Source organism: Cheilinus undulatus, linkage group 20, assembly GCF_018320785.1.
Source record: "Cheilinus undulatus linkage group 20, ASM1832078v1, whole genome shotgun sequence".
Taxonomy (NCBI): Eukaryota; Metazoa; Chordata; class Actinopteri; order Labriformes; family Labridae; genus Cheilinus; species Cheilinus undulatus.
In genome coordinates this window covers 35,261,124-35,284,955 of record NC_054884.1, presented here as the reverse complement: position 1 = coordinate 35,284,955, position 23,832 = coordinate 35,261,124, and the positions used below count along the sequence as shown (strand labels likewise).

Genomic DNA, 23,832 nt, shown 5'->3' with positions numbered 1-23,832 from the left:
TATCATTATTACAAAAGTGCTATAAAATCCGGCCCAGGTTCAGGTCCCACCTATGGCTCCTTTAGGACATGTCTCTGCCCTGCACCCGCTCTCTCATCCCTGCTTCTGGCTCTTTCCACTGTCCTACTGCCTGAAAGGCATAAAAAGCGCCAAAATGTATACTTTTAAGAAAGAAAAAAATACTATACATATTTTACATCTTCAATATAATAACCTGAAAATAAGAGAGAGCAAAGAAACTTCTTTAGTGTCTTTTAGTATATCGTAACACTTCCGTATATTGTGTTTTTTTAAATGTATTTTTACATACATTTTTATACGTGTGTGTGTATGTAGGCCTATAAAAAGATATAAAAGTCATAATTTGTATGCATACATGATAGAGAGCGTATATTAGTTTTATTTTGAAAGGTATTTTATCGTCTGCTGAGTGAACTTGACGAATGTGATGCTTTAAAAAAAATATGACGTATTTTTTGCCAACGTAAATACGTCATTTCCCGGAAGTGAAACTATCGCAACACGGAAGTGCAGGAAAGAAAACAAATAATCGTTCGATTTTGTGTCCAGTGTAAGTCGAAGAAGACGCCCTGAACACCGATTACTTGTGGATTACAGTTTAGTTACGTCCTGCTCGGTTACAAGGTGAGTGTAGGACACGGAGGGGTCGGGTTTCAGACAGCCGGGTGTCGTCTGTGGTAAACGGATAAAAAGCTAACCAGTCATCATGGAAGATATTGAGACAATTTGACAAGAGAGCTGAGCTAAAAGCGGCTGATAGGAGACAGAAGTGTTCATTACAGGCCTCTGGCCACATAACTTAGAGCTGAGTAATATTTTCCAGGAAATAAGAGGTCATAAGGAGGTCTGACATGGCTGAATCTGTGATCAAAACTGAGTGTTAGTGTGAAAAACATGTCTGTTAGTCCTATTCCTGTGTTTGAGCTCATACTTTGGGAGAGTAAAGCTCACATACCTCCATTTTTAGACATTACGTCACCTCAGACGTAATTAACAGGTAATTACTGCGGGATTTCTGACCTGTTTAGTTGAGCTTATGACCGGGAATCATATCTCGATATTTTATAACTGAGTGGCGGTAGCTCTGGCTTGTCATAGTGCCCAGACTTTAAAGTTTGATGTGTTCCGAAGAAAAAGTAAACAGCGTTGAAACCTGTTTGACACCATGACAACAAAAATAAAAGGCCAAGACACCTGATACTGGACAATTTAATAGGTTAACTTCTACACAATGTCTTAATTGAAAAAAGGTCATGTAGTCTGTGTATTGGGCTTGTCAATATTTTCTAAACATTGAAACATCGTGTTTCACTATGATTGTCACTGTATCTAAAAGTACAGAAACTTTACTGTCTCCAGTCTTGTTTTTAAACCAGAGAGAGAAGAAGAGCACTGCCTAAATTACCTTAAAATGTTGTCAACATCTGTAAAAGTTGGCTGGAGATCTTGCTTGTCTCAAGTTCCACCCACTTTTCCAAATATGTCCAAGAGATGCCTGCATATTTTTCTAATCTAAAAAAAAAAAAAAAATCCCCAATATTGAGTTCAAATTCAACTCAAACGTTGCCTTCAGTTGTCCTGGAATCTATTTCTATAAATACATTTGTGTGATTGTGTTTCTCATGTTTCATATTTTTTGCCGGGCTGAAAATAATATTTTCCTTAGGGGACAACAAAGTTGAAGTTGAATTAGGGATGCATGATATTAATATCGGCAGATATGAATTTCTGCCAGTATTTAGCCTACAACTGATAATTTGACCACACATATCTGACTTTATCAGCTGTAAATATTGGCTGTATTAACAAATAAATTAGTAGTTGTCGGCTTGACCAACAGCCCTGAGTCAGCTCAAGTCTTTCTCTTTATTCATCATCATTCCTTACACTTTAAAGTCTATTTGAGACTGAATTTCGTTCATTCTTCAACTTAATTAGCATGTTTAAAGGACTGAAGTTTTACGTCTGAACTACGTTTAAAGATTGGTCTTGATACCCACTAAAATTAACTTCTAAATACTGTATATCTACAAAAATCCAACTATTAAATCCAATTATTTCTAAATGTAAATGTCTGTATAATATAGATTTGCAGAGGATTTTGTGATCTTAATGACTGAGAAGTTGGAAGAAAAGAAAGTAATTTTTACAGTTGATTGTAAAAGATGTCTGGCAAAACAACCACCAGAAAAGTGTCTCATAGTTTGAGAGTAAATTTTATTTTCAAATACAGGTTTGTGACTTTCAGTAATTCTATCTTAACATCTCATACATAAACAATTCACAAGAATGCAACTTTCTGTTAAGGAGCTGATCAATGTTGTCAGAATTTTTCAGACAATTTATTTGTTATTTTGATGATTAGTTATGCCAAAGCGATGAAGCTTTAAAAAAGACATCTCTTTAATAAGATGGTCCTGTACGTTTTCCATATTTCACAAATATACTGCCCATGTGTTCGTACAATTTAGACAGTGTGCAGAAATTAAATTGCAATTTGAGAAGTGTTAACATGAAATATTCCTAAAAAGACGGGGGGGGGGGGGGGGTGTTGTTAATAAATAACAGAACCCTTCCCATTTGAGCTTGGTTTTTGCAACTTTTCTTTTCTTTTCTTTTTTTTTAAGTCTTTTAAATATCAGAAAACAGCAAGAAATATCACCCCCAGATTTCAATGGCATGTTCGGTACCTTCCTTTTGTAACTGACTTTAAATTAGCTGTTGATAGAGTATCTATGAATCTGATTTTATCTTCATCAACAGCTTTTCATCTGCTTTGGCTGTTCTGACATTCTGCTGTTGATTTTCCCAACAGATGGAGTTTTTATTTGGGAAGAGGAAGACTCCAGAGGAGATGCTCAGACAGAATCAGAGGGCGCTCAATCGAGCCATGAGAGAGCTGGATCGAGAGCGATCCAAACTGGAGCAACAGGAGAAAAAGATCATCGCTGACATCAAGAAAATGGCCAAACAGGGACAGATGGTGAGATGGATGGAGAGGAGTTGTGTTTATTAGTAAAATAACCTGTTGTATATGGAGAAACCTGACTGCTTTTATGTTTTTAATCACCACAGGATGCTGTGAAAATCATGGCGAAGGATTTGGTCCGCACACGACGCTACGTCAAGAAGTTCATCATGATGAAAGCCAACATTCAGGCCGTCAGTCTGAAGATCCAGACGCTCAAATCCAACAACAGCATGGCACAGGCTATGAAAGGCGTCACGAAAGCCATGGCAACCATGAACAGACAGGTTTGGTTGAGGCTGCATTTTTAACATATTTTAAAATGGGGAAAGAAAAGATAAGCCTCCAGGCTTGACAGTTCATAATCGTCTTTCCACAGCTGAAGCTTCCTCAGATTCAGAAGATCATGATGGAGTTTGAAAAACAGAGTGAACTCATGGACATGAAGGAGGAGATGATGAACGACGCCATCGACGATGCCATGGGGGATGAGGATGATGAGGAGGAGAGGTAAGAGACTGAAAAAGGTTATTTTTATTTCAATGAGAGGAAAAGTTATAAATCTGTGACATAAGCTGTGATTTTATAAGAACAAACATGCTTTTCCCTTACCATCTGAGTCATTTAGTTATAAAATAAACACAATTTTCCTTTGTTAGTTTTGATCTGTTTCAGTGGACCACCTGTAAAGATATTTGCAAAATTTAAAATAATTTTTTAGTTTAAGATGTTCAAAATGTTCATTTTTGTAAAACTAGAATTTCCTGGACATAAGCTTTGAATTTATAAGAACAAACATGCTTTTCCCTTAACATCTGAGTCATTAGGTCACAACAACAAACACAATTTTCTGTCATAAATTTCAGCCTTTTTTAATGGACCATCCTTAAAAATATTAGCAAAACATCAGGAAATTTTAAGATGGTTTTTTAAAATGTTAATTTCTGTAATTTTGATTTTTCTGGATTATTAACAAAGATATTTTCCTCTTCTAATGCCAGTCATAAAGTTACGAAAGTTATTTCCATTAAATTTTGGAAATAATAATTTTTCTGAAATTTCAGGGTGTGAGATAAATATTTTTATACCTGACTTGATCGGGTTTCTCCAGTATCCAAATTTGAGATTTTGTCTTTATTGTTAAACCTGGCAGACAAGTGAAAAAACAGAAAGGAAATTTAATTCAAACTGTTTAAACCCTCTATGTGTCTTTAGATGTTTTTATGCCTCCATGCTAGCAGTAGAAAAGGCCAGAGACATTTTTTCTGGCTGTTCGTCTGCCCATCTGTCCGTCCAGGCCATCCTTGTGAACATGATATCTCAAGAATATTTTGACTAATTTTCTTCAAACTTTGCGCCAATTGCTGCGTTCCATTTACCTCAAAAGTCCAATGTAATGTTGATTTGTTTGTCCTTTACAGTGACGCCATCGTGTCTCAAGTGCTAGATGAGCTGGGTCTCAATCTGTCTGATGAACTATCAAGTAAGAGAAGAAACTCTTTAAGCACTTTGCATTAAATTCTCGACTCATTTCCTTGTTTTTTATGGTATTAAACATCTTTTTTATCGCTTTCTGCTCATTTCAGATCTTCCGAGCACTGGAGGCAGCTTGTCTGTGGCCGGAGGAAAGAAGGCGGAGCCTCAGGCTGCCCTGGCTGACGCTGATGCTGACCTGGAGGAGCGATTGAATAACCTCAGGAGAGACTGAAGCAGTCCAACACTGTGGAAGGGTTGTTAATACAGAAACAAGCATACTCGAATCTCCATGTTTAGATTCTTTTGAAGGTGTAACGGGCTGAGCAGCGACTGCTTCAGAAAACTTTGTGGGTTCATGGCTTTCTGTTTGAGGTTTTTCCTTTTTTTTATGAGTGTTTATCTATTTTATCCAAAACCTGCAAAGGTCATTATCCGTCATAGGTCTTTGTGTCTCATTTTTGATAATGCCAAAAGACACAAATGAAGAATAAGTGAAAATTTATTTCACAGTTTGTGTATATACTAACTCCTGGAGGCATGTTTTCATTTTTAAAATTAACACTAAATGTTTAAAGGAACCCAGATTCAAGATGTTGACATGACTGGAGAGGTGGATCGTTGATGAGTGTGGCGCTTTAGAGTGTCAGCACTTTTTCTACATCAGGCTGGTTCATCATCATAAATATATCTACACTTTCAGCCTTACTGTTTACTTTTTCCTTAACAGTAGTGGAGGTCCAGCTCATGATGGTGTACAGAAAAGTGTTTTATCAACACTTCTGTCTTAAATCATGGTTTATATGACAAAAAACATATAAATAATGAGAGACAATGGAAGAAAGTTATATCGAGGTTTATCTCCACCAGCTGAAAACACTCCTGTGTAGGTTTGTTGGAGGTGTTTCTGAGATCAGAAAATGTTAATAAGTAGCTAAATGAAAAAGCAACTGTCCTGGTTTGATTTTCTTTCTTCAGTAAACATTTTTTCAGATTAAACTTTCTGTTTGTCTCCTTTGTAAATTTTAACCCACAACTGTCAGCATGTTCATGTATAAAAAGCACTCAGCCTATTAAAACACCCTCATTCTTCTTCTGTGTCTTTGCAAAAAATGTGGAGAGAGTGGATCCGTTATTGATTAAAAGACAAATATGCAGTGGCTATAAAAAGTATTCACCCCCTTAGATGTTTTACCCTTAACTGATTTTAAAAAACAATCATTTTCAATAATATTTGGCTTTTATGACATAAAAGATCAGAAAAAATGATGTGAAAGTGAAAACAGCCTTTTACAAAGTAACATCAATTTAAGATATGTGATGTAAAGTTAGTGACTGCACACATATTCACCCCCTTCAAGTCAGTATTTCTTCGAGTCACCTTTGGCTGCAATCACAGCTCTGAGTCTGTGGATACGTCTCAGTCAGGCTTACACATCTGGACACTGAAATTTTACTCTGGGCTTTGACTTGGCCCCTCCAGAACATTCACCTTTTTAACCGTTTCTGTGTTGCTTTCTCTGTATGCTTCGGGTCATTGTCCTGCTGGAAAAAAAATCTTCTACCAAGCCATTGTTCTCTTGCAGACTCATTAAGAATAAGCCTTCCAGGAGCCGACAAGAAACATCAGTCACTTTAAAGGGGGTGAATATTTATGCACTTATTTTACAAGACATATTTTTATCTAACTGGCATTACTTTGTAGACATCTGTTTTCACTTTGACATTAGAGTTTTTTTATTTAAAAAAGGCAAATTGTTGATTTATAAAATCAGTAAAAGGGTAAAACATCCAAGGGGGGGTAATACCTTTTATAGACACAACTTATATTTATAAGCTCACCATTGCTGAAATATCCATCCCACTGCCACAGATCATTCCTTTTATTCATTACATGCCATTTTACCAGTTATACACATGTAATTGATGGTGACAATTAATTAATATTCTCAATATGTCTATAGGGATCTACCTTAAATGATTTGCTTGATATGAAGACATTTTGGGCCTTTCTAAGGGGCTCGGACCTTGCAGCCAGGTCAGGGGTCCTCTCGGGGACTTATATGAATCGTCAAACTCTTTAAAGACGCTATTTTAATTAATCCTGGCCCCTTATTTACATTCATAATACATGCATTGATAGTCAAAAGTATCTTTATTTGGTGCACTCCTTTACTGACGGTATCCTGAGGCCCCAGATGATTGCATATCTTTGCCTAAAAACCACCTATGGAGAGAAGGAGCCAAAGAGCGTCCCATGAAAGATACAGTCCAGCTGCATTATGGGAAATGTAGTGTTTATTTGCAATTATTATTAATTTTTTTATTAGGAAAAATAAAAAATGGCTAAGAAAAAAGATGCTGCATTTTCATACCAAGGCTGATGTTATGAAAGTAAGTTCATAATCTTTTTTCAGCAGAATCCTTAAGCTTACTAATGGAGCAGAAAATGGCTAGTTCTGCTAGATTTGCTATTTATGCATATCTTTTTCTGTTGTGTAATTATGAAATGATGGAGTGAGTCTCTGACCAAAAGTGAAAAAACAAGCGACTTAAGACTTTATCTCTAGTCCTCGTATCTTGCTTTTTCAGCTTTATCCTACCCCCCACCCCCCACCCCCACCCCCCAAAAAACATCCTGTCCTCATTTACAGCTTTTATTCTGAAAGGTAAAATATGCTGAAAAATATCACCTTCTCCTTAATTTATCCAGTTTCCAAATGCTGTGAAGGATAAACTTAAAGTCACATCCAAATATCGTAGACATGTTAATTTTTATTCCAAAAAAATTTAACTTTCAAAACTGTCAATTTGTCAACATACAATCATAGAACAATATTGAATGTACTTAACACTTTCAACATTAAATAATAAAAAAATAACAGCCATGTTTTATGTACATTTGTTTCTGAAAGCTATGTACAGTAAAACAAATCGACTTTGTATTTCCAACATCTGCCTACACGTACGCCGGGCAGTTAGAAGCTGCAGAAAGCCGTTGCATCATCATGAAATATAGGATTCTAGCAAACGCAGCGGGGGGGGGAGAAAAGAAATCAAACAGCGATTGTAGAGTGAGATTAACTCAGAGGAGGAGGGAGAGGTTAACAGGCAGCATGTTAGAGAGCAAACGTCGCTAGAACTACAGCTAGAAAGCTTATTTATCGTCTAAAATGGTTCTCTTGGCGCCTTCAAGAGACCAATGCATACACATAAGTTGCCTAATACTTACGGGATGTAAGCGTAAGATTGTTAACACGAAAATGAAGATCAAGACTGTACTTTTGTTAGAAGTTTGCGATATGAGGAGGCTGCACTTTTCACTGAACAGAGCAGCTGAAGTCATGCTTTAAGATCTATATTCTGTTGTTTTTGTTGCCTGATGAGCAGAGATTATTCTCCATTCTGGGGTTAAGCCATGCTACCTTTTAAACAGCTAGTCCATGCAGCTCACATAGGAACAAAAAGAAATATAACAAGGGAACAGAACGTTGGGAATCAAATTTTCTGTGCCTGTTTTGATAACCACGAACACAGAACAATCATGTTTGCTTCAGTTTTCTCTTACATTGGATTGGCTTAAAATGCTTTTTTTTCCATATGAAATCATGCTGAGTGTGGCTCAAAACTCCTGATATCACACCGAACATTGATAAAATCTTATTGAAGTATAGGCAATACACAGCACGATACAGTCAGATTGACTTTTTTCTACTTGAGAAGCAAGAATGAGTGCAACTGAGAGCAAAAAGTTGAAGCCATAATGATCAAGTCTTAAACTTCCAGGATTAAATTTTAGTCAAAGTGGCACACTTCTTGTTTTTTCCTGCCCACATGAGTGAGCTCAGACTCAGAGCCCCATTTATCCCGTCAGCTGATTATGCTTCAAAACTCCACTTTTCTGTGAGGAAATGTATTTTGGATGGCACAGCTGCTACAACATGTCACAGAACATGCACATAACTGTTAAGCTGCAAACACGTGGACTGTAATCTTGTTGCATCAAGCATTTAATCTCCCTTTTCAGAACTGTAAATGAAATATCAAGTACACCCAGTGGTGCAGCGTCCTCCTGCTTTTATGATATTCTGTAGGAGGGGCTGATCTGTGGCGACATGTTTACACCGGAGAGACTGAAAGCAACAGCAGATATATATTTATGTAGCAACTTCTCAAAGGATCCTCCCAGAGACAAGACAAATGTAATGTGTTCTATCTGGGCGTGGAGCAGCGTCTCTGATCCGTTAATGCCACGTAGGGTTCACTTCCGACAGGTCCGGTGGGGTGTGTGTTTTTTGGGCACCTCGATGCGACATCGGCTTCTATCATCCAGCCAGGGCAGCTCGAAGTTCCTGCAGAAAGATACGAATAATTTGCTTAAATGAGAACGGGGGTAAATTACCACGTCAACCTTCAGTGGTGAAAAATGAACAGAAGAAGTTGGAAAAAAACGGCCACTGGAGGCTGTCAGCAGAAATACCAGAAGTCACATTTCCACCTCATACTGTTTGACTTTAAAGAATTTTTGTTTTTGGATCCTCAAAGAATAAGTCAATTTCTTTAAAAGGAATATTGATTCATGCATAATTAGGGGCTTTGCTGATGTGACTGCAAGCCAGCACGGTGCAGCTGTTTGCTAAGAGGTTTAGGACCCACTTCAGCTCTATAAACTAAGTTTAGAATTTTCTACAGTTTCTGAATACAACAAATAATAAATGCCAAAAGACTAAAGCTCCCTGCAGAGAGAGGAAATTTTGGTGACAAACTAACAGATTCTTTAGATAAATGGATAAAAAATGCTGTTTCCTCTTAGGGCCTGCTCCAAACATTTAATGGTATAAAAAAAGACAATTTCCACACTCAGAAATAGGGTGCAGAGGCTCTCTGTTTGTAGTTTGCATGCTCTACATGCGTGGATTCTCTCCAGGTGCTCTGGCTTCCTCCACACAAGAGAGTTACGAAATACGTGGATGGCATGCACAGCACAATGCCAGAAGCGAGTTCTGCACCCCTGACCAGCCTCTTCAGGACTGTAAGCCTTTGCATATGTGTGCCTTCTCTAACAAGTGTAGAATAACCCACAATTTCCACATAGGACAACTGCACTGCACACTGAAGCGCCATGGGTTTGCTCCAACCAAAGGTGAGCGACCTTGCCCACCGGAAGTGAGTCTAAAGTGCTGTGGCGCGCAGCCCTGATCAGTGGGCAGAGATCACGGGAGATCTGTGAGTTCACGCAGGAATAGTATGTCAACAGCGGGTAATTTTACCTTTGGGGTTAATTTATGATCTTTTCTGGTATAAGTCCATGATATCATTGCCTCCGCCACTGGGTGAGTACATTAGGAAGCTAAAAGGTTAATGTCTGCTTAAAGGATCTGTGGTTTTATGTAAAATTCTTTGGCTAAATGTCCTCAAAAGTTAACTTTTCCTCGTCAATTGTGCCATTGCAGCTCTGTGACTCACTGACCCTTTGCTCTCACTGCAGGATGAGACGTAATGTTGATAAAGTGACAATTTCAATCGGGAGTCCATGCACTGTGTTGTATTTTGAAAGAACCAGATAGTCTATGCTTGTGACTTCCTGTTTTGGACCTTGATGATCGATGGGAATTGGTTTAGCTTTGCAGCGGCCGGTGCGGAAAACAGACCTGCTGCGTATCTCGAACAGGGTGGAGCTGAGTGGCGCTCCAGGGATGCACCGCTGCCGGACTGGAGCGCCAGCTGTGGAAATGCTCTGATAGACTAGAGAGGGAGTGAATATGCTCCGCAGTACAATTCGCCTGCAGTTTGCAGTGCGGTTGCTTTATGTGGAAATTGGAGGTTAGTATTAAATAACCAAAGCTAGTGAAACATTTAGAACAATGTACCTTAGAAGCTGAAAGAGAAACTACATGACTATCACAGTTTAAAAAAGGACAGAAAAATTGCTGCTCCAACTTACTGTTGTGACATTTTGGGCAACGGCCGGCCGAATGCAACCACAGGCAGGAAAGGAGTGATCACTATAGTTTCAACTGTAGGGCACAAACAGAAAAAGGAAAAAGTTAACCAACTGAATGGGTCTTAAATATCAAATAACTCTGATTTTATTTATCGGTGTACCATCTTCAGTGTCGGGGTAGAAGGATGAAAGCTCAGGCTCAGTCTCTGTGACGACCTTCTTCCTGTTCATACGTTGCTGCAGACGCTGAAACATCCGCTGCTCTCTGATTCGCTGGATGTCCCACCTAAAAAATAAAAAATACACTGAAGATTAAGATATAAAAATGTCAGGAGAAAGAAGGACTGAGTAAGTGACGAATCATAGCACCTGCCCACACAGAACAACAGAGCTGCTGAGTCATGCGTTTGCTTTAGAATAAGAACAAATTAGTGATTATTCTTCTCTGGTGGAGACTCACATGAGGCTGAGCACTTCACTTATACATGAATTTAATCCATAACAAGCACTGGTGTTAACCCTTCTCTATTAATATGTATGTGATGCATATGCTTTTTACAATCACTCTCAGAGTCTGAACCTTTGGATTTAAATATTAAAGCTATTCATAATTTGTAATTCTCTGAATAATGTTACAGTATGACCAGCATCAACCTCTATTAAACATCTGCATGGTAGGTGGGGTCAAAAATACAAGGTCAGCTAATAATCTTCATCCCGTCCATTTTAGGACAACTTCTTTCCAACTGTTGGGTCTTTCTTGTAAGGCCCTAACAGTTACAACTGTTAATAGTTCCTAACAGTTCCTTTTCATGTTTTTCCCTCCATTTTTGTCTTCATATTTTTCTTGTAAATTTCTGGTTTTGCTCTGACATATTTAAATATTGATTAATATTCATGATGCAACAGTAATACTTTCATGTTAGCTGAAAGGAAAATAGTTAAACTGTAAGAAGGCATTTTGACTTGAAAATTGCAATACTTGAAAAAAGGAAAAAGTACCTGTATACCACGTTTTGGGATCAGTAAGTCTTATTTTTTGGCCATTTAATGTATTATTTTGCACTTTCTTTGATGTTGATAGTATTTAATGTATTTGACACTCTCTTCTGTCAAAATTATTCTGTATTACAATGCTGCAGCAACCTAGCAACTCAAATTCCTTCTGCCTCACTACATAGTTTAATCTCATCTTTCTTGTAAATTATGTTCTGTAATGTTTAAATAACCAGTTTGCACTCACAAAATCTACTTGGTTATGTTTCCCTGATACACTTTTTGCATGATTTATCCTTTTTAGCTAAGTACTCAACTGTATTTTCCCCACTTTCCTTCAAGGAATCATTGTTGCATTTGTGCTGGGTCTTTTTTTAACATTATGACTCACTCTGTAAGTGGATTTGATGTTGAAAACACTGCTTTTAAGTAAACTCCCACACACTCTGACCAACCCGCAAACAAGCATTTATTATTGTATTTGCTCTAAGATAAATGCAAGTCAGTCAGCGAGTGGGAGATCATTTCAGAATCATAACCTGGCTTTACAGCCAAGTACATTCGCACATACATGGAATCTGACATGGTATTTCAGTGCAAAACATTTAATGCAGAAGAAGAGTGAAAATAGTAAGAGGCTCTAAAAACTGCAGATACACCAATGGGGAAAAAACAGGGCAGATACAAAGGTTTCTTTATTACTGCTTTTGGTGTAAGACTCTAAGTATGCCATCGTTTTCTTCCACGTTTGACCATGAAAACAAAAGAGTTTGTCTTAATGGTCACCTCTTCTAACGTGTAAAAAACGGTTTGATTCAGCAGCTAAATAAACCAGGTGTCAGCATAAAATTGACATGACAAAACTGATACTAATTGTTTGGCTAATGTTTGTCAGACAGAGTGCTACTGGCTGATAAAGCTGTTAACAGATGCATCTGTATCACTTTTAAAAACGGATGTACCGATGTGACCAGGATGAAGCGATAGTGACCATTTCAGGATGTGCCCCACCTCTCGCCCAATGACAGCTGTGACTGGCTCCAGCTTCCCATGACCCCAAAACAGATAATCGGTACAAATAAGGGGAGTATGTTAAGAAATACCAGAGAAGAATATTTCCATAATTACCTTGACAAATAATGCCTGACATTTATAACTTATTTCCTGTGAGAAATCCAAGAAAGTAATGTTCAAAATCTCCACTCAAATTCATTTTATAGCATCTGTTGTTACCTTTTTCTCCTCTTCTCATCCAACTCCAGCTTCATGTGGCGTTTCAAAAACACACCATCATCCAGCGGCTTGGAGAAAAAACAAGTCATGGGTTAAGAGCTTCTGGATTTTCAAACTTTAGGATCATTTAAGATATAGGACACGTCTCACCTCAGTGAGAGTACAGGAGTCGTCGTCCTCCTCAAGGGGCTCGATGGGATTTTCTCTCCACGAAGGAACTGAAGAGTCAAAGACGGTGAGGAAAGAAGTTACTCACTGATAGTTTGTTTGGGACATTTGATGGATAAAGTGATTAAAGATGGGATATAGGTTAGGCTTACAAACAATCAGCATATCATGTACTACATGAGGAGTCCACTCACTGGCCACCTCTTCCTCCTTTTTGGGGGAAGTCTCACGCAGAGGGGACAGAGGAGGTTGGTTCCAACAACAGAGGTACATCTCTGTAGTCGACATGAAGGGCAGATCGTCCATCTGACAGCTCAGCTCAGGCTCCTCTTTGCACGGGAGCATAATGTCCCTGTCTGCCCCTGACCTCAGAGGGACTGTACTCTCTGGGGTTTCCTTACTGCGCAGCTCTCTTTGATTGGGTGAGCCCGGTTGGAGCTCAGGCTTCTGGGGACTCAGCTTTGCACTTTTACCCCGTGACTTTTGGGCTTTTGGATCGCCAAAGCATGATTTCCTGCAAATGCAAAGAAAGGATATTAGAGGAGAAGAAATAAAGTAAAAGAAATGTAAATTTAGTTCTTTTATATATCAAAAGACTAAGTCTGAATGAATAAATGACAACATTTCCTCCTCTTCAGGGTCAGCTCTACTGCTGTTACTTCAAGGGTGTCATGATTTAAACTTCATTCAGGGCAAAAAATACTGTTTTGAACCCATGGCAATAAATGTAAACGTTCTAGGCTCCCTTCACTGATGTTTTTTTGTTTGCAGTGATAATTAATTGCAGGTAAACTTAGGTACACTGTCTCCAAACTGCACAAAAACATAGGACATTTCAGTAAGCAACCATTGCCAATATACTTGTATAATTCAGAGAGCGTGCAGGTGTTCACCTGCAGTTTTGATGGACTCATTTCTCTCCTTCACAAAGAATATTGTTCACAATACGCAGCCTGTACAGAGCACTGTAAGAGAGAAACGTAACCTTTGCATCCTTTTTAGACTCCAAAAAGGACTTTAGAAGTGTCTGTATTTGGCTAACCTGTGGATGCAAATGTCCTCTTTTGCTGCAGCTTTTAGTTAAAGATATGACAGAAGAGCTGTTATTTTTATAGAACTCTGATGATTAAAATAACAGAAAACTTAAAAACATATGAAATTATGAAAGCCGTAGTCATCTTGTGGAGAAAAAGCTGAGGCCAGTTCTGTCAGGCATGGTTTATTTTACCTCTTCTGACCCTTGCCACCTCGACTAAAGGGGAGCGGAGCAGCTTGGTTGGGTTGTGGACTCTCCTCTATGTCCAGATCCCACATGTCCTCTTTGTCGGGGGTCCATGGCTCCAGGGGCTGGAAGAGGCGCTTGTCACGTGGCGGGTCCTTCCTTGTGAGCTGCAGGCGACGCTCCATGCGCTCAATACGAGCAAGCAGCTGCAGAGTGAGAAGACACAAACACTTAAACTTTATACCATCAAAATCAACCAACTGTAAAAAAGCATGTGCATAAAAAATACTTTGACATACCGTCTCCTTGTCTGCTTTGAGCTCATCTATCTCCTTGTCCTTTGACTGCAGCTGTTGTTGCTGTTGTTCGATGAGGTCCAGTTGAAGGAGGAGGATCTGCCGGAGGCAGTTGGCCTGTGTGTGGGGATTAGCAGGGGTCTTCCTGATGTTCCTCCACTTGCCCTCAGAGGAGAGTTCAATGGATGCGGTGCCAAGGACTCCAGGGACAACCCCCTTAACACTGTCATCAGCACCACCATCCTTGGAGTTATTGTTCATAGCCATCTGAGGGTTCTCCATAGTGTCAGCAGAGAGGGGTTTACCTTTCACCGGGGTTCCCTCACCCCCCATTTGTCTGACAGGGGACAAAATCCCCACACTTTTACTGTCTCCTTGAACTCGTTCTGCTACTGTGGCAGCGAGGGAAACTTTGCTGGTCATGTAATTCTGATCTAAGTCCTTAGATTTGCTCGGGATCTCGCCCCCATGCACGTCTTGAACATCGATAATAAAGTCTCTGGACTCCCTCTTCAGGCTTACAGGACTCACGGTGGCGGCCCCGAAATGTCTTTTGTTGAAGTCAATGGTGTCTGTGTCCTGCTTTAACCCTGTGCTTGAAAACAGTGTGGCTCTCAGAGTCATGGCGATCACGACGACTTCTCATCCTGCATTTCAACCTCTGCTGCCTCCCATGAGGAGAGCTCAGCCGTCCTACAACACGAAGACAATACAGACATGTGCTGAGTTACCAACATTAGTAAAACTGCAGGTATATCATCTGTTACTTGGTAGTAAATGATATGCACCAGCTAATCATGCATGGACACACAGAGGAAAACTACAGCAGCAATCGTGTCTCCGATCCCGGGCAACATTTTCCTAAAATCGTTCACCGGGTTTGAACTCCGGCTAAGCTGCGTTAGCACTGCAGTAAAATACACAGGGGCTAAATCTGAAACAAATTAACATTTTTAAAAAGAACTGCACTCAGTATTGCGTCATGGTCGACATTTTGCAGTGAGGGCTTCAAAGAAGGACTCGGGAGTGGCTGTGTAGGACACTGGCAGCAGCCATCTCCTCCATTTTGGTTCTCGCGAAATCATGAAAAACAATAACAGCTAGCTAGCATGCTAACATTAGCCGGTCGGTTTAACCGACAAAATGCGGCAACGGAGCGACGCAGGAAAAGAGACCGTGTCGTAACAGTCAAACTTCAGCCTGAGATGGATTTAATGGCATGCATTTATGTATAAAGGGCTTACCTCGACTATTATTTAAGTCCACCTGCAACTGCCTTCATGTTCCCTCCTCAAGACTTGTTTTAAAGCGCCGACTACTGCGCATGCGTAATTTGTTGGATGGCCATTTCTTGTATTTTGAAGGTTTTGAGCTGAAGGGGACCAGCAGGGGGAGACAGAGAGCTGCAGTCAATCTTCATACTAAGACATACAGCACTACCTTCACGATAAGACATCTAGTCATATAAAAGTTGACTTAAACTCTCACAGAACTTACTTGTAGTTACTGTAAACACATTCAATCATTAGTTCTTGAATATCTAATCATTTTCAATCACAGTACCTAAAAATTAGTTCCCCTTTTTAATGCCAAATGTTTATCTCTTCGTTTGTCTTTTAACGAGTTATTGGTTTTTGAGAAATCCACCCAAAAAATGAGAAATGTTCCAGACTTTTGCGCCCCTGCCACTTGGTTCAATATTTATTGTATGGCCATTAAATGTCCCTTATCTTATGCAAAAACTTGAAGAATTCATTAACTGTGTAAATCTAAATGTATTTATTTACTGTAGAAAAACACTCATCATGTTTCTACTGCTGTTAACTTATAACTTCGAGGTTAAATAGCTGTTAAGAACTCTTATTTGATCTATTTTTCTAGCCATAATCCTATATTTACACAGTGTAATTATAGTGAAATTAATAATTCAACACATATTTTCTATCAGTACCATTTAAAAAAGTGCAAAACAAACAAACAAACAAACAAAAAACCCAACCATGTAATAATTGTTTGTCATAATTATTATTTAAATAGCCACAAATTTCTTTACCACAGTGAGAGCCATTATCCAAAAAGGGAGAAGACTTAGAACTGTAGTGAATCTTCCCATGAGTGGCTGGCCCATCGAAATTACTCCAAGACTGCGTCAAAATCTCATCCAGGAGGTCCCAAAAGAACCCAGAACATCTTAAGACCTGCAGGCCTCACTTGACTCAGGTGAGGTCAGTGTTCATGATTCTAAATGCAAAAATATCTGCCAAAAATGTATGTAGTAAACCATATTGTTGCAACCCTGTTACTTATACAAGTGCAATGTTTATTGTAAGCCATCAAATGTCACTTTTATCATATAGTTCTGTAAAATAAAACACTATAAAAACCTTGATGTATCTAGCCACTGTACAAAAACACATTTATTCTTCAATGTTTCTACTGTCGTTAACTTAACAAACATAATAGAATGTGATTATTGATTATTTCTCATTTATTCAACCTTTTTGTCCCTCTGGGACACACCCAGGAAGTTATTTAGCCTCTTCCTGTAGGCCTGAAAGCCTTTTCCCTCCAAAACGGATAGACTGGGGAACAAACAAACAACATATGTGAGTAGAAACAAGGAACTTTTACTGTCAGTGAGTTGTGGTTTTAGTGGATTAATCAGTTTACTAAGGAAAGTAAATAGTTTAAAATAAAGTTTAACATTATGAATGAATAAAACAACAAAAACCAAGAGGAATTAACGCCTTAATTTACCTTTGTCTTTGTGCTGAGGGATCACTTTCCTTTGTTAAACTTATACTGTTGATATCTGACTCTCTCTGCCAAACAAAAACGTTCTGATGCAGAGAAACTTTCAAGATTGCTAAAGCTTTAATCAGGCAGGGTTATGCTGTTTTATTTCAAACATTTTGGTGTGCATGCCATTTGTTTTACATCAAGAGACTTTTTGTTTTACTCACGGTTTATAAATGTTGACTCTTCTTTTCATTTTTTGGTTTTAAACTACAGTTTTCATCCATCTTCTCAGGCTGCTGTATATCATGTGAACTGAGAAGTTTATTCAAGTAAAGCTTTAATTCAGTGCAAGTTTCTGTCTGTTTTAGTTTTTGGTTCTCTTTTGCTCTTGGTAGCTTGTTTCCTTATTATGCTTAAGATATGATTAAGTGTGAATAGCAGAGTAGCTCCTTAAGACAGAAAAGGTAGTTTCATCTGGACACAGTACATTTTTTAATGGGTAAAAACATTGTAGGTGTAACTCCTTGCTGTTGTTGAACAGACACATTTTCTGGACTTATATTATTCTATTATAATGTTTTGTAGAGAAAGATAGTGTGAAATTCAAAAGATTTGCAAACCGGTATCAATAAAGAAAAGAAATGTCTTTATCGAATTCAAAAGGTTTTCTTTTATTTGCTGTTTTTTGGGCTTTTGAACTGATAATTTAATTTAAAGTAATTGTAATTTTCAAGGCTCCTTTTGTGGTCAGTTTCTTTGAAAATCTGTTTCCTTTGTGCTACTCTTCTATGTATTGCAATGTCGATGCATACTGTGCAGCCACAAACAAACATTTTTCGGGATTTTTTTCTTCTATCTTATTTAATTTTAATAAAATAATTCCTGTAACTGTGCTGATTTATTGTATATTATTCATTTATTTTCCAACTTATTTTATGATTTTATCGGTGCTTTATTTTTTCTGTTCTACATACTCATGTAAACTAAATATTCGCCCAGACGCCAGGGGGCGGTAAAATAAAACTACATGACGTCAGCAACCAGGAAGTACAGTACTCGCCTGCACTCAAAATGGAAACAGTTGTGCCAAAGTAGGATTATATTCCGCAGATTTCATCCTAAATCTCCTGAAATTGCGCTTTTCTTTCATTTTCTAGTGCAACTTATCAATCAGTTGCTTATATAAACGCAGACGTTAAGGGGTAAATCGTATTAAGCGGATATATGTGACGAAAGTAGCAGATACTGTCGGATGTAACGTCTGTTTGTTTTGCCTTTACAGTACCTGGCATTAGTGATCGACATATAAACTGGTATTTAGATTTTCTTTTTTTAAAGTTTACACCAGAGATAAGCAAAATGAGGAGAGGTGTAGGTGCGGGAGCTATCGCTAAAAAGAAGCTGGCAGAGGTAAGTCTAATAGTTTTGTTAATTTGGTGTTCACTTGAATTTAAGTTGTTGAATCTTAATAACCGGTAATTTTCTTCCGTCCAGGCCAAATATAAGGAAAGAGGAACTGTTCTTGCAGAGGACCAGATTGTTCAAGTGAGTCATTGTATAGTTGTGACCTGTTCCTCTTATTGTTAAAATCAGTTTTAGAACCACACCATAAGACAAAAAACATTAATTACTGATGGAGTCCTTTTCTAAAAAAAAGACTTTCAGTCATGAAAAACTGAAAGTAGTTTCTTTGGATTACAAAAGACAAAATATTTCAAATGTATTTTTCTGTTGTTTAATTCTGTACATATTCGACAAAGTCTGGAGATTACTGATGTCAAAATATCCCTTCAGAAAGTGCCATTAAAAGTTACAACAGTTAAAAATCCAACTCATAGTAGCAACAGATCAGATCGATTTTATGGCACAGAATACACAGTTATTCTCAGAAAATTTTCACAAGACAACTTACAAATGTTCTTATTCCAACCAACACCATTTTCAATGTTTAGTGTACACAGCATTGTTTTTTTTTAACTTTTAAATATACTTCTAAGTACCGTACTATGACAATTTGTGAATACACCTTTGATGAACTATGAGTGAACTATGAGTAAAAATGTTTATCGACTACTTTTTTCTATGAGGTAGACAGGACTAAGACTAGCTGAAAAACAGACTAAAAAACTAACAAAAAGTAGGTTTAGTTTTTGTCAGGGACACTTAAAAATCACTAAGATTTAAGTTATTTTTTGTCAGAGATTCATAATCAAGATTTCTCTACTGTGAGTATAAGGTATGTCAATATTTCCAGCTATTTATTTCAAATTAAACAAATTTAATGTGTATTGATACGAGTGATTTAAGGTTAAATTTATCCTACTATATGGCTGATTAAATTAGTCCAAAGATAATAAATGCCTGCCCTTAAAGTACTTTTTATGAACCAAAACTGAACTAACATGTGAACCAGAATGCACCTTATTTTAGGACTAAAACTAAAAGTGAAATACTGCCCAATATAACATGATGTGAATCATCTGAAAAATGTTTTCTTTAACAGTAAGAGTCAAACTAAGCCTTGTGTGCCCTCTTGAGATCTACAATCAGCACTATAACAACCTGCTGACAGACTGTGAGCCTTTTAGGTACTCCGTGGACCATTGTATATAATATCCAAAGAGTGATGCATAAAGGAGATCCATGCATTTACCTTGTCTGGTTTGTACATCTAATCATTAACTAAATAAAGTCAAACTTATGAGAGCACCTTACCTCTTTTAAAAATACAAGGGTTATTTTTGTAGTCTCTGTTCCTACTTACATATCTGTGGCTGGAACATTTTTATTTGTATGAGGCTTTAGTTCAGTAAAAGCCTCCTGGTCTGCATTCTTGACAAACCTTTAACTCCAGTGTTTCTGTGTATTTCCTCTCAGATGTCAAAGCAGCTGGAAACTTTCAAGTCAAACTTGGAGGAGTTTGCCAGCAAACATAAACAAGAAATCAGGAAGAACTCCCAGTTCAGGGTTCAGTTTCAGGAAATGTGTGCCACCATCGGAGTGGACCCGCTGGCCTGTGAGAAATATTTGGAACTATCATCTTTAAAACTACTTAGTGCACAAGTTGGAGTTTAAGATACCTTTTAACCACCATGATATAATCTTTTTTTTCTCCCACAGCTGGAAAAGGTTTTTGGTCTGAGATGCTCGGTGTTGGTGATTTCTATTATGAGCTCGGAGTTCAGATTATTGAAGTGTGCCTCGCTCTGAAACACAGAAATGGAGGTTGGTTTACAAATGATATGCTCAGCATTGTGTTTGATTGGTAACAGAGAAGACAAAAACCTCTGCAGAGGCAACTTTGTGTAGATGTCAGTATGGCTGTCACTAACAGATTTTTAAACTTCAATTTAATAGTAGTAAAAGTCATATAATACTGATACCTTTTGATAAAAACAGCAACTGAGGTAGTAGTCCCATACACCCAATTTTATTCACCCAAAACTGTGAACATCTTGGACAGCAAAATGTAGAAATTTCACAAAAACAACCACATATGTTTTTGTACCGTACAGACAGTGTGCTTGACTAATGAACAGCCGTAACTTCTTTCCAAACTCCTGCATCATAAAAATACTATGTTTCATTAGACTAACTGCAGACGTGTTGTATCAAGCTATCAACGTAATGAAATTTCAACAACCCTCATTATCACAGTAACTCGTATATAATCCAATCAGGATAATGTTGCTTGATTTCAAATATATATGTATTTTTAATTGCAGGGCTGATTACTTTGGATGAACTCCATCAGAGAGTTCTCAAGGGAAGAGGGAAATATGCTCAGGATGTGAGCCAGTAAGTGCTTCTTTTTTTGTCTTTATCACATTATTTCAAATTATGTGAAATTATTTAGATAATGATTTATTTTTTGTATTCCCAGAGATGACTTAGTGAGAGCCATAAAGAAACTAAAGGTGATGGGGAACGGCTTTGGGATGATTCCTGTCGGTGGATCTTACCTGGTTCAGTCGGTCCCAGCAGAGCTCAACATGGACCACACTGTTGTTCTGCAGCTGGCTGAGGTGAGACGCAGCTGGCCATGTTTGAACTAACACTCACAAAGATCCTCTTTACGTCTGAATACATAAGTGACCACCTTAGTGCAGGGACCATTAACTACATTTGTACAAGGGCCAGCTTTTTCCTAATTAGGCACTTTAGGAGGGGCAAACTCTCAAATAAACTAGAAAAACCTTAAAACTGGTCTAGTTAACATGTTTTTGTTTAAATATTTTACTGCCTTTCAAATGCATATAATTTTTAGGCTCAAACATTGAGGTCAGTACCTATATTGCAGCCAGCTACAAGAGGGTGATTGAGATATTTTAGCTGAATATTTCTGTAACTGTCATGTTGTCTTTTACTGGGTTTGATACTAATATGCTGTGTAGTGGTAAGTGAAAAAACCCAAGTAGGAAATTTGCACTCCCAAAATGCCTGTTACCACAGAAAACGGCAAATTTTATCAAGAAAGAATGGACTGATAAATACATGTTTAACATGCATTATATTTGCTGGCAGATGGATTTATGAAAAATGGATGAAGCAAAGCTATCCCTGATTAAACTGTTTCAATCTCAATTGTTTTGGAGTTGTTTTAATAGCTGAAGAGAGAATTAAAGAAAACAAACCTTTTTTATTCCTCTGCATGTTTTGAATTTAAACCCTTTATGACCTGCCATACAACAAGTCCACCAGAGCAAATCTTTACATTTTTGCATGCTTTAGTGCCATTTTTTTTGGAGTATTTGAATTGGTTATACATCAATACAGCCCTTACAACCCAAATTTTAATGATATGTATGTGATAAGTCCATAGTAACAAGTTAAAATGCTCAAAAGTGCAAAAGAACCTAAAGAAAAATAAAGCGTTTTTTTACTTTTCCTTAATACAGAGATGTCATAGCTGTATCCCTCTAACCCGTGATTGTAAAAAAGTTGCACAAGATCATTTCAACCCACAAAAAATGATTTTGAGTATGTTCATAACTTCATTTTTGAAATACACTCATCCTGAACTGTGGCAAAAATGAAAATAAAATGAAATTGTGCTCAATTTTAAAAAATAAACTATTTACAGTAGTGCAATCAAATCTCTAAGGGTGCCAGATACTTTTGAGCATACATATGTATGCAGAAGACCATGTTGAATCAATAATAAGTGCGACCCGTGACCTGCAAGAAAACAACACAATTATCGCCCGGATTATGTTTTATTTATTATATTGTTTTTGATGTGTACACTTTGTACTACATTTCTGCAAAAGAAGGAGGGATATTTCTACAAGGAAACAGTACTCTGGGACACATTGACTGTGTGATACATTAGTGTTACTCCTCTGGTTTTATATTTAAAAAGAATCATTGCTCTGTCTCATTTGGTTGCGATTCTACCCACGGTGAAAAACAGATATGCAAATTGGAGCGCCAGCAATCCCGTAGGTTTTAAAGGGTTAGTTAAGTTCTGGGGGCCTGATGTTGCCCCTGGGCTGCCAGTAGATTATCCCTGCCTTAGTGTATAGATAATGTCAGTAATTTTCCAGGTGTTCAGGTGGAAATTGTTTGAATTATTCCTAAAAGAAAATTAATGTGCTGTTTGTTTCTTTTTATATTTGTAGAAAAAGGGCTACGTCACAGTGAGTGAAATTAAGGACAGCCTGAAATGGGAGAAGGAGCGAGCCTGTCATGTCCTGGTATGTAAACATCAGCTCATTTAAGGTCGATGTACGTGAGTTTGACCTCATTGTCTGTTGTTTGAAAGATCTTTGGACATTTTTGGATTCGAGCTGTTGATGGATGATTTTCAGATTGATTTTAGTTTTCTTGCCGGACTTTGGTGACCCTTCTTTTTGTGAAAATATACCACTAGAGCTACGCTGACAATGCTGTACTGTTGTCAGAAATATTAATTTAAATCTAATTATTACATTTTCTAGGGTTTTAACTCTGTACAAATTTTTCATCATATTCTTCATAACTGTGAAAGTATTGCTGTAAGGTTTCCTTAAATTTCATTTGAAGTTTCCTTTTTAAATGTCTTAAGACTCCAAAATTTATCATGAAGAATCCTGAGTGTACCTCATAACTAACATTTTTATTAAGGATAATATGCACTATCAACTTCCTGAAAAGATTACTTACTTCATTTTCTAAATTTGGTACACTGAAGAAGATTTAAGGTTCTCAATGTCTGTAAAAATAACAAGCAAAAGGAAAGCTTAACATCAGCTGTGAGAAATTTTAAATGCATCACTACCAAGGGTAGTGAATGTTGTGAATGGGGTTCTACTATTACACAGGTTTATAAAAGTCTCATGTTTTAGCTGGTGAACCCGCAGGAATGTTTTCAGCTTCCTCTCACTTTTCCAGGATCACCTGCTGAAAGAAGGCCTGGCCTGGCTTGACTCTCAGGCGTCCGGTGAGCCTCAGTACTGGCTGCCCGCTCTCTTCTCTGAGCTCACCTCCCGTGATGTCACACCCGAGGAGGCCAATCAGATGACGCCTTAAGAAACGGTGACAGCTTTAGAGACTTGTTGGTAAACAAAATGTGCCTGGAGACGGCTCATGTGATGGAGTTGGCTGCTTCTCTGGGGCTGGCAGGACGGGTGGATCTCCACTGAGGTCATTTTCTGGACACAAGGAGGAAAAACGCTCCTCAACGGCTCCTCTGTGACATTTATGTAACGAGTCACTGAGGGCAGCTTCATTTCCACAACACTGGAGATGAGTTCACTGTTGTCTGCCTGGGGTGTTTATGGGTGGATCTTAA

The 23,832-nt window shown here is 38.0% G+C and overlaps 3 protein-coding genes across 7 annotated transcripts; 2 read left to right on the top strand and 1 right to left on the bottom strand.

Annotated features, from left to right (window-relative positions):
- The first annotated feature begins 506 nt into the window (after positions 1-506).
- chmp2a (charged multivesicular body protein 2A) lies at positions 507-5,554 on the top strand. The gene is made up of 6 exons (XM_041814947.1): positions 507-645; positions 2,837-3,004; positions 3,097-3,276; positions 3,369-3,499; positions 4,411-4,472; positions 4,576-5,554. The coding sequence occupies exons 2-6, from the start codon at positions 2,837-2,839 to the stop codon at positions 4,695-4,697; spliced, it is 663 nt and encodes a 220-aa protein (XP_041670881.1). The 5' UTR covers positions 507-645; the 3' UTR covers positions 4,698-5,554.
- A 1,670-nt stretch (positions 5,555-7,224) lies between these two features.
- Positions 7,225-15,650, bottom strand: msl1b (MSL complex subunit 1b). 3 transcript variants are annotated; one of them, XM_041816274.1, is made up of 9 exons: positions 15,566-15,650; positions 14,325-15,014; positions 14,032-14,231; positions 12,956-13,317; positions 12,786-12,853; positions 12,636-12,703; positions 10,568-10,692; positions 10,407-10,479; positions 7,225-8,814 (listed from the first exon to the last, which is right to left on the bottom strand). In XM_041816274.1, the coding sequence occupies exons 2-9, from the start codon at positions 14,943-14,945 to the stop codon at positions 8,724-8,726; spliced, it is 1,608 nt and encodes a 535-aa protein (XP_041672208.1). In that variant the 5' UTR covers positions 14,946-15,014; positions 15,566-15,650; the 3' UTR covers positions 7,225-8,723. The 3 variants fall into 3 exon arrangements, with proteins under 3 accessions (XP_041672208.1, XP_041672211.1, XP_041672207.1); XM_041816277.1 differs by lacking the exon at positions 15,566-15,650 and adding an exon at positions 15,110-15,302 and having other exon boundaries at positions 12,998-13,317; XM_041816273.1 differs by lacking the exon at positions 15,566-15,650 and adding an exon at positions 15,110-15,300.
- Positions 15,651-16,897: 1,247 nt separating this feature from the next.
- snf8 (SNF8 subunit of ESCRT-II) lies at positions 16,898-23,737 on the top strand. Of its 3 annotated transcripts, none has more exons than XM_041815237.1 (9): positions 16,898-16,927; positions 18,399-18,470; positions 18,555-18,605; positions 19,938-20,076; positions 20,181-20,285; positions 20,786-20,858; positions 20,944-21,085; positions 22,682-22,756; positions 23,433-23,737. In XM_041815237.1, the coding sequence occupies exons 2-9, from the start codon at positions 18,420-18,422 to the stop codon at positions 23,568-23,570; spliced, it is 774 nt and encodes a 257-aa protein (XP_041671171.1). In that variant the 5' UTR covers positions 16,898-16,927; positions 18,399-18,419; the 3' UTR covers positions 23,571-23,737. The 3 variants fall into 3 exon arrangements, with proteins under 3 accessions (XP_041671171.1, XP_041671172.1, XP_041671170.1); XM_041815238.1 differs by lacking the exon at positions 16,898-16,927 and adding an exon at positions 19,564-19,721 and having other exon boundaries at positions 18,079-18,470; XM_041815236.1 differs by lacking the exon at positions 16,898-16,927 and having other exon boundaries at positions 18,083-18,470.
- Positions 23,738-23,832: the final 95 nt, after the last annotated feature.

Excerpts from the sequence above, each read along its gene's own strand:
- chmp2a (XM_041814947.1), top strand. The coding sequence starts at position 2,837 with ATGGAGTTTTTATTTGGGAAGAGGAAGACTCCAGAGGAGATGCTCAGA. Across the intron at positions 3,277-3,368 it reads TGGCAACCATGAACAGACAG|CTGAAGCTTCCTCAGATTCA; the intron begins GTTTGGTTGAGG and ends GTCTTTCCACAG. Across the intron at positions 3,500-4,410 it reads GAGGATGATGAGGAGGAGAG|TGACGCCATCGTGTCTCAAG; the intron begins GTAAGAGACTGA and ends TGTCCTTTACAG.
- msl1b (XM_041816274.1), bottom strand. The coding sequence starts at position 14,945 with ATGACTCTGAGAGCCACACTGTTTTCAAGCACAGGGTTAAAGCAGGAC. Across the intron at positions 13,318-14,031 it reads GGTGGCAAGGGTCAGAAGAG|GAAATCATGCTTTGGCGATC; the intron begins GTAAAATAAACC and ends TTGCATTTGCAG. Across the intron at positions 10,480-10,567 it reads CTACCCCGACACTGAAGATG|TTGAAACTATAGTGATCACT; the intron begins GTACACCGATAA and ends TGTGCCCTACAG.
- snf8 (XM_041815237.1), top strand. The coding sequence starts at position 18,420 with ATGAGGAGAGGTGTAGGTGCGGGAGCTATCGCTAAAAAGAAGCTGGCA. Across the intron at positions 18,471-18,554 it reads CTAAAAAGAAGCTGGCAGAG|GCCAAATATAAGGAAAGAGG; the intron begins GTAAGTCTAATA and ends TCTTCCGTCCAG. Across the intron at positions 20,859-20,943 it reads TATGCTCAGGATGTGAGCCA|AGATGACTTAGTGAGAGCCA; the intron begins GTAAGTGCTTCT and ends TTGTATTCCCAG.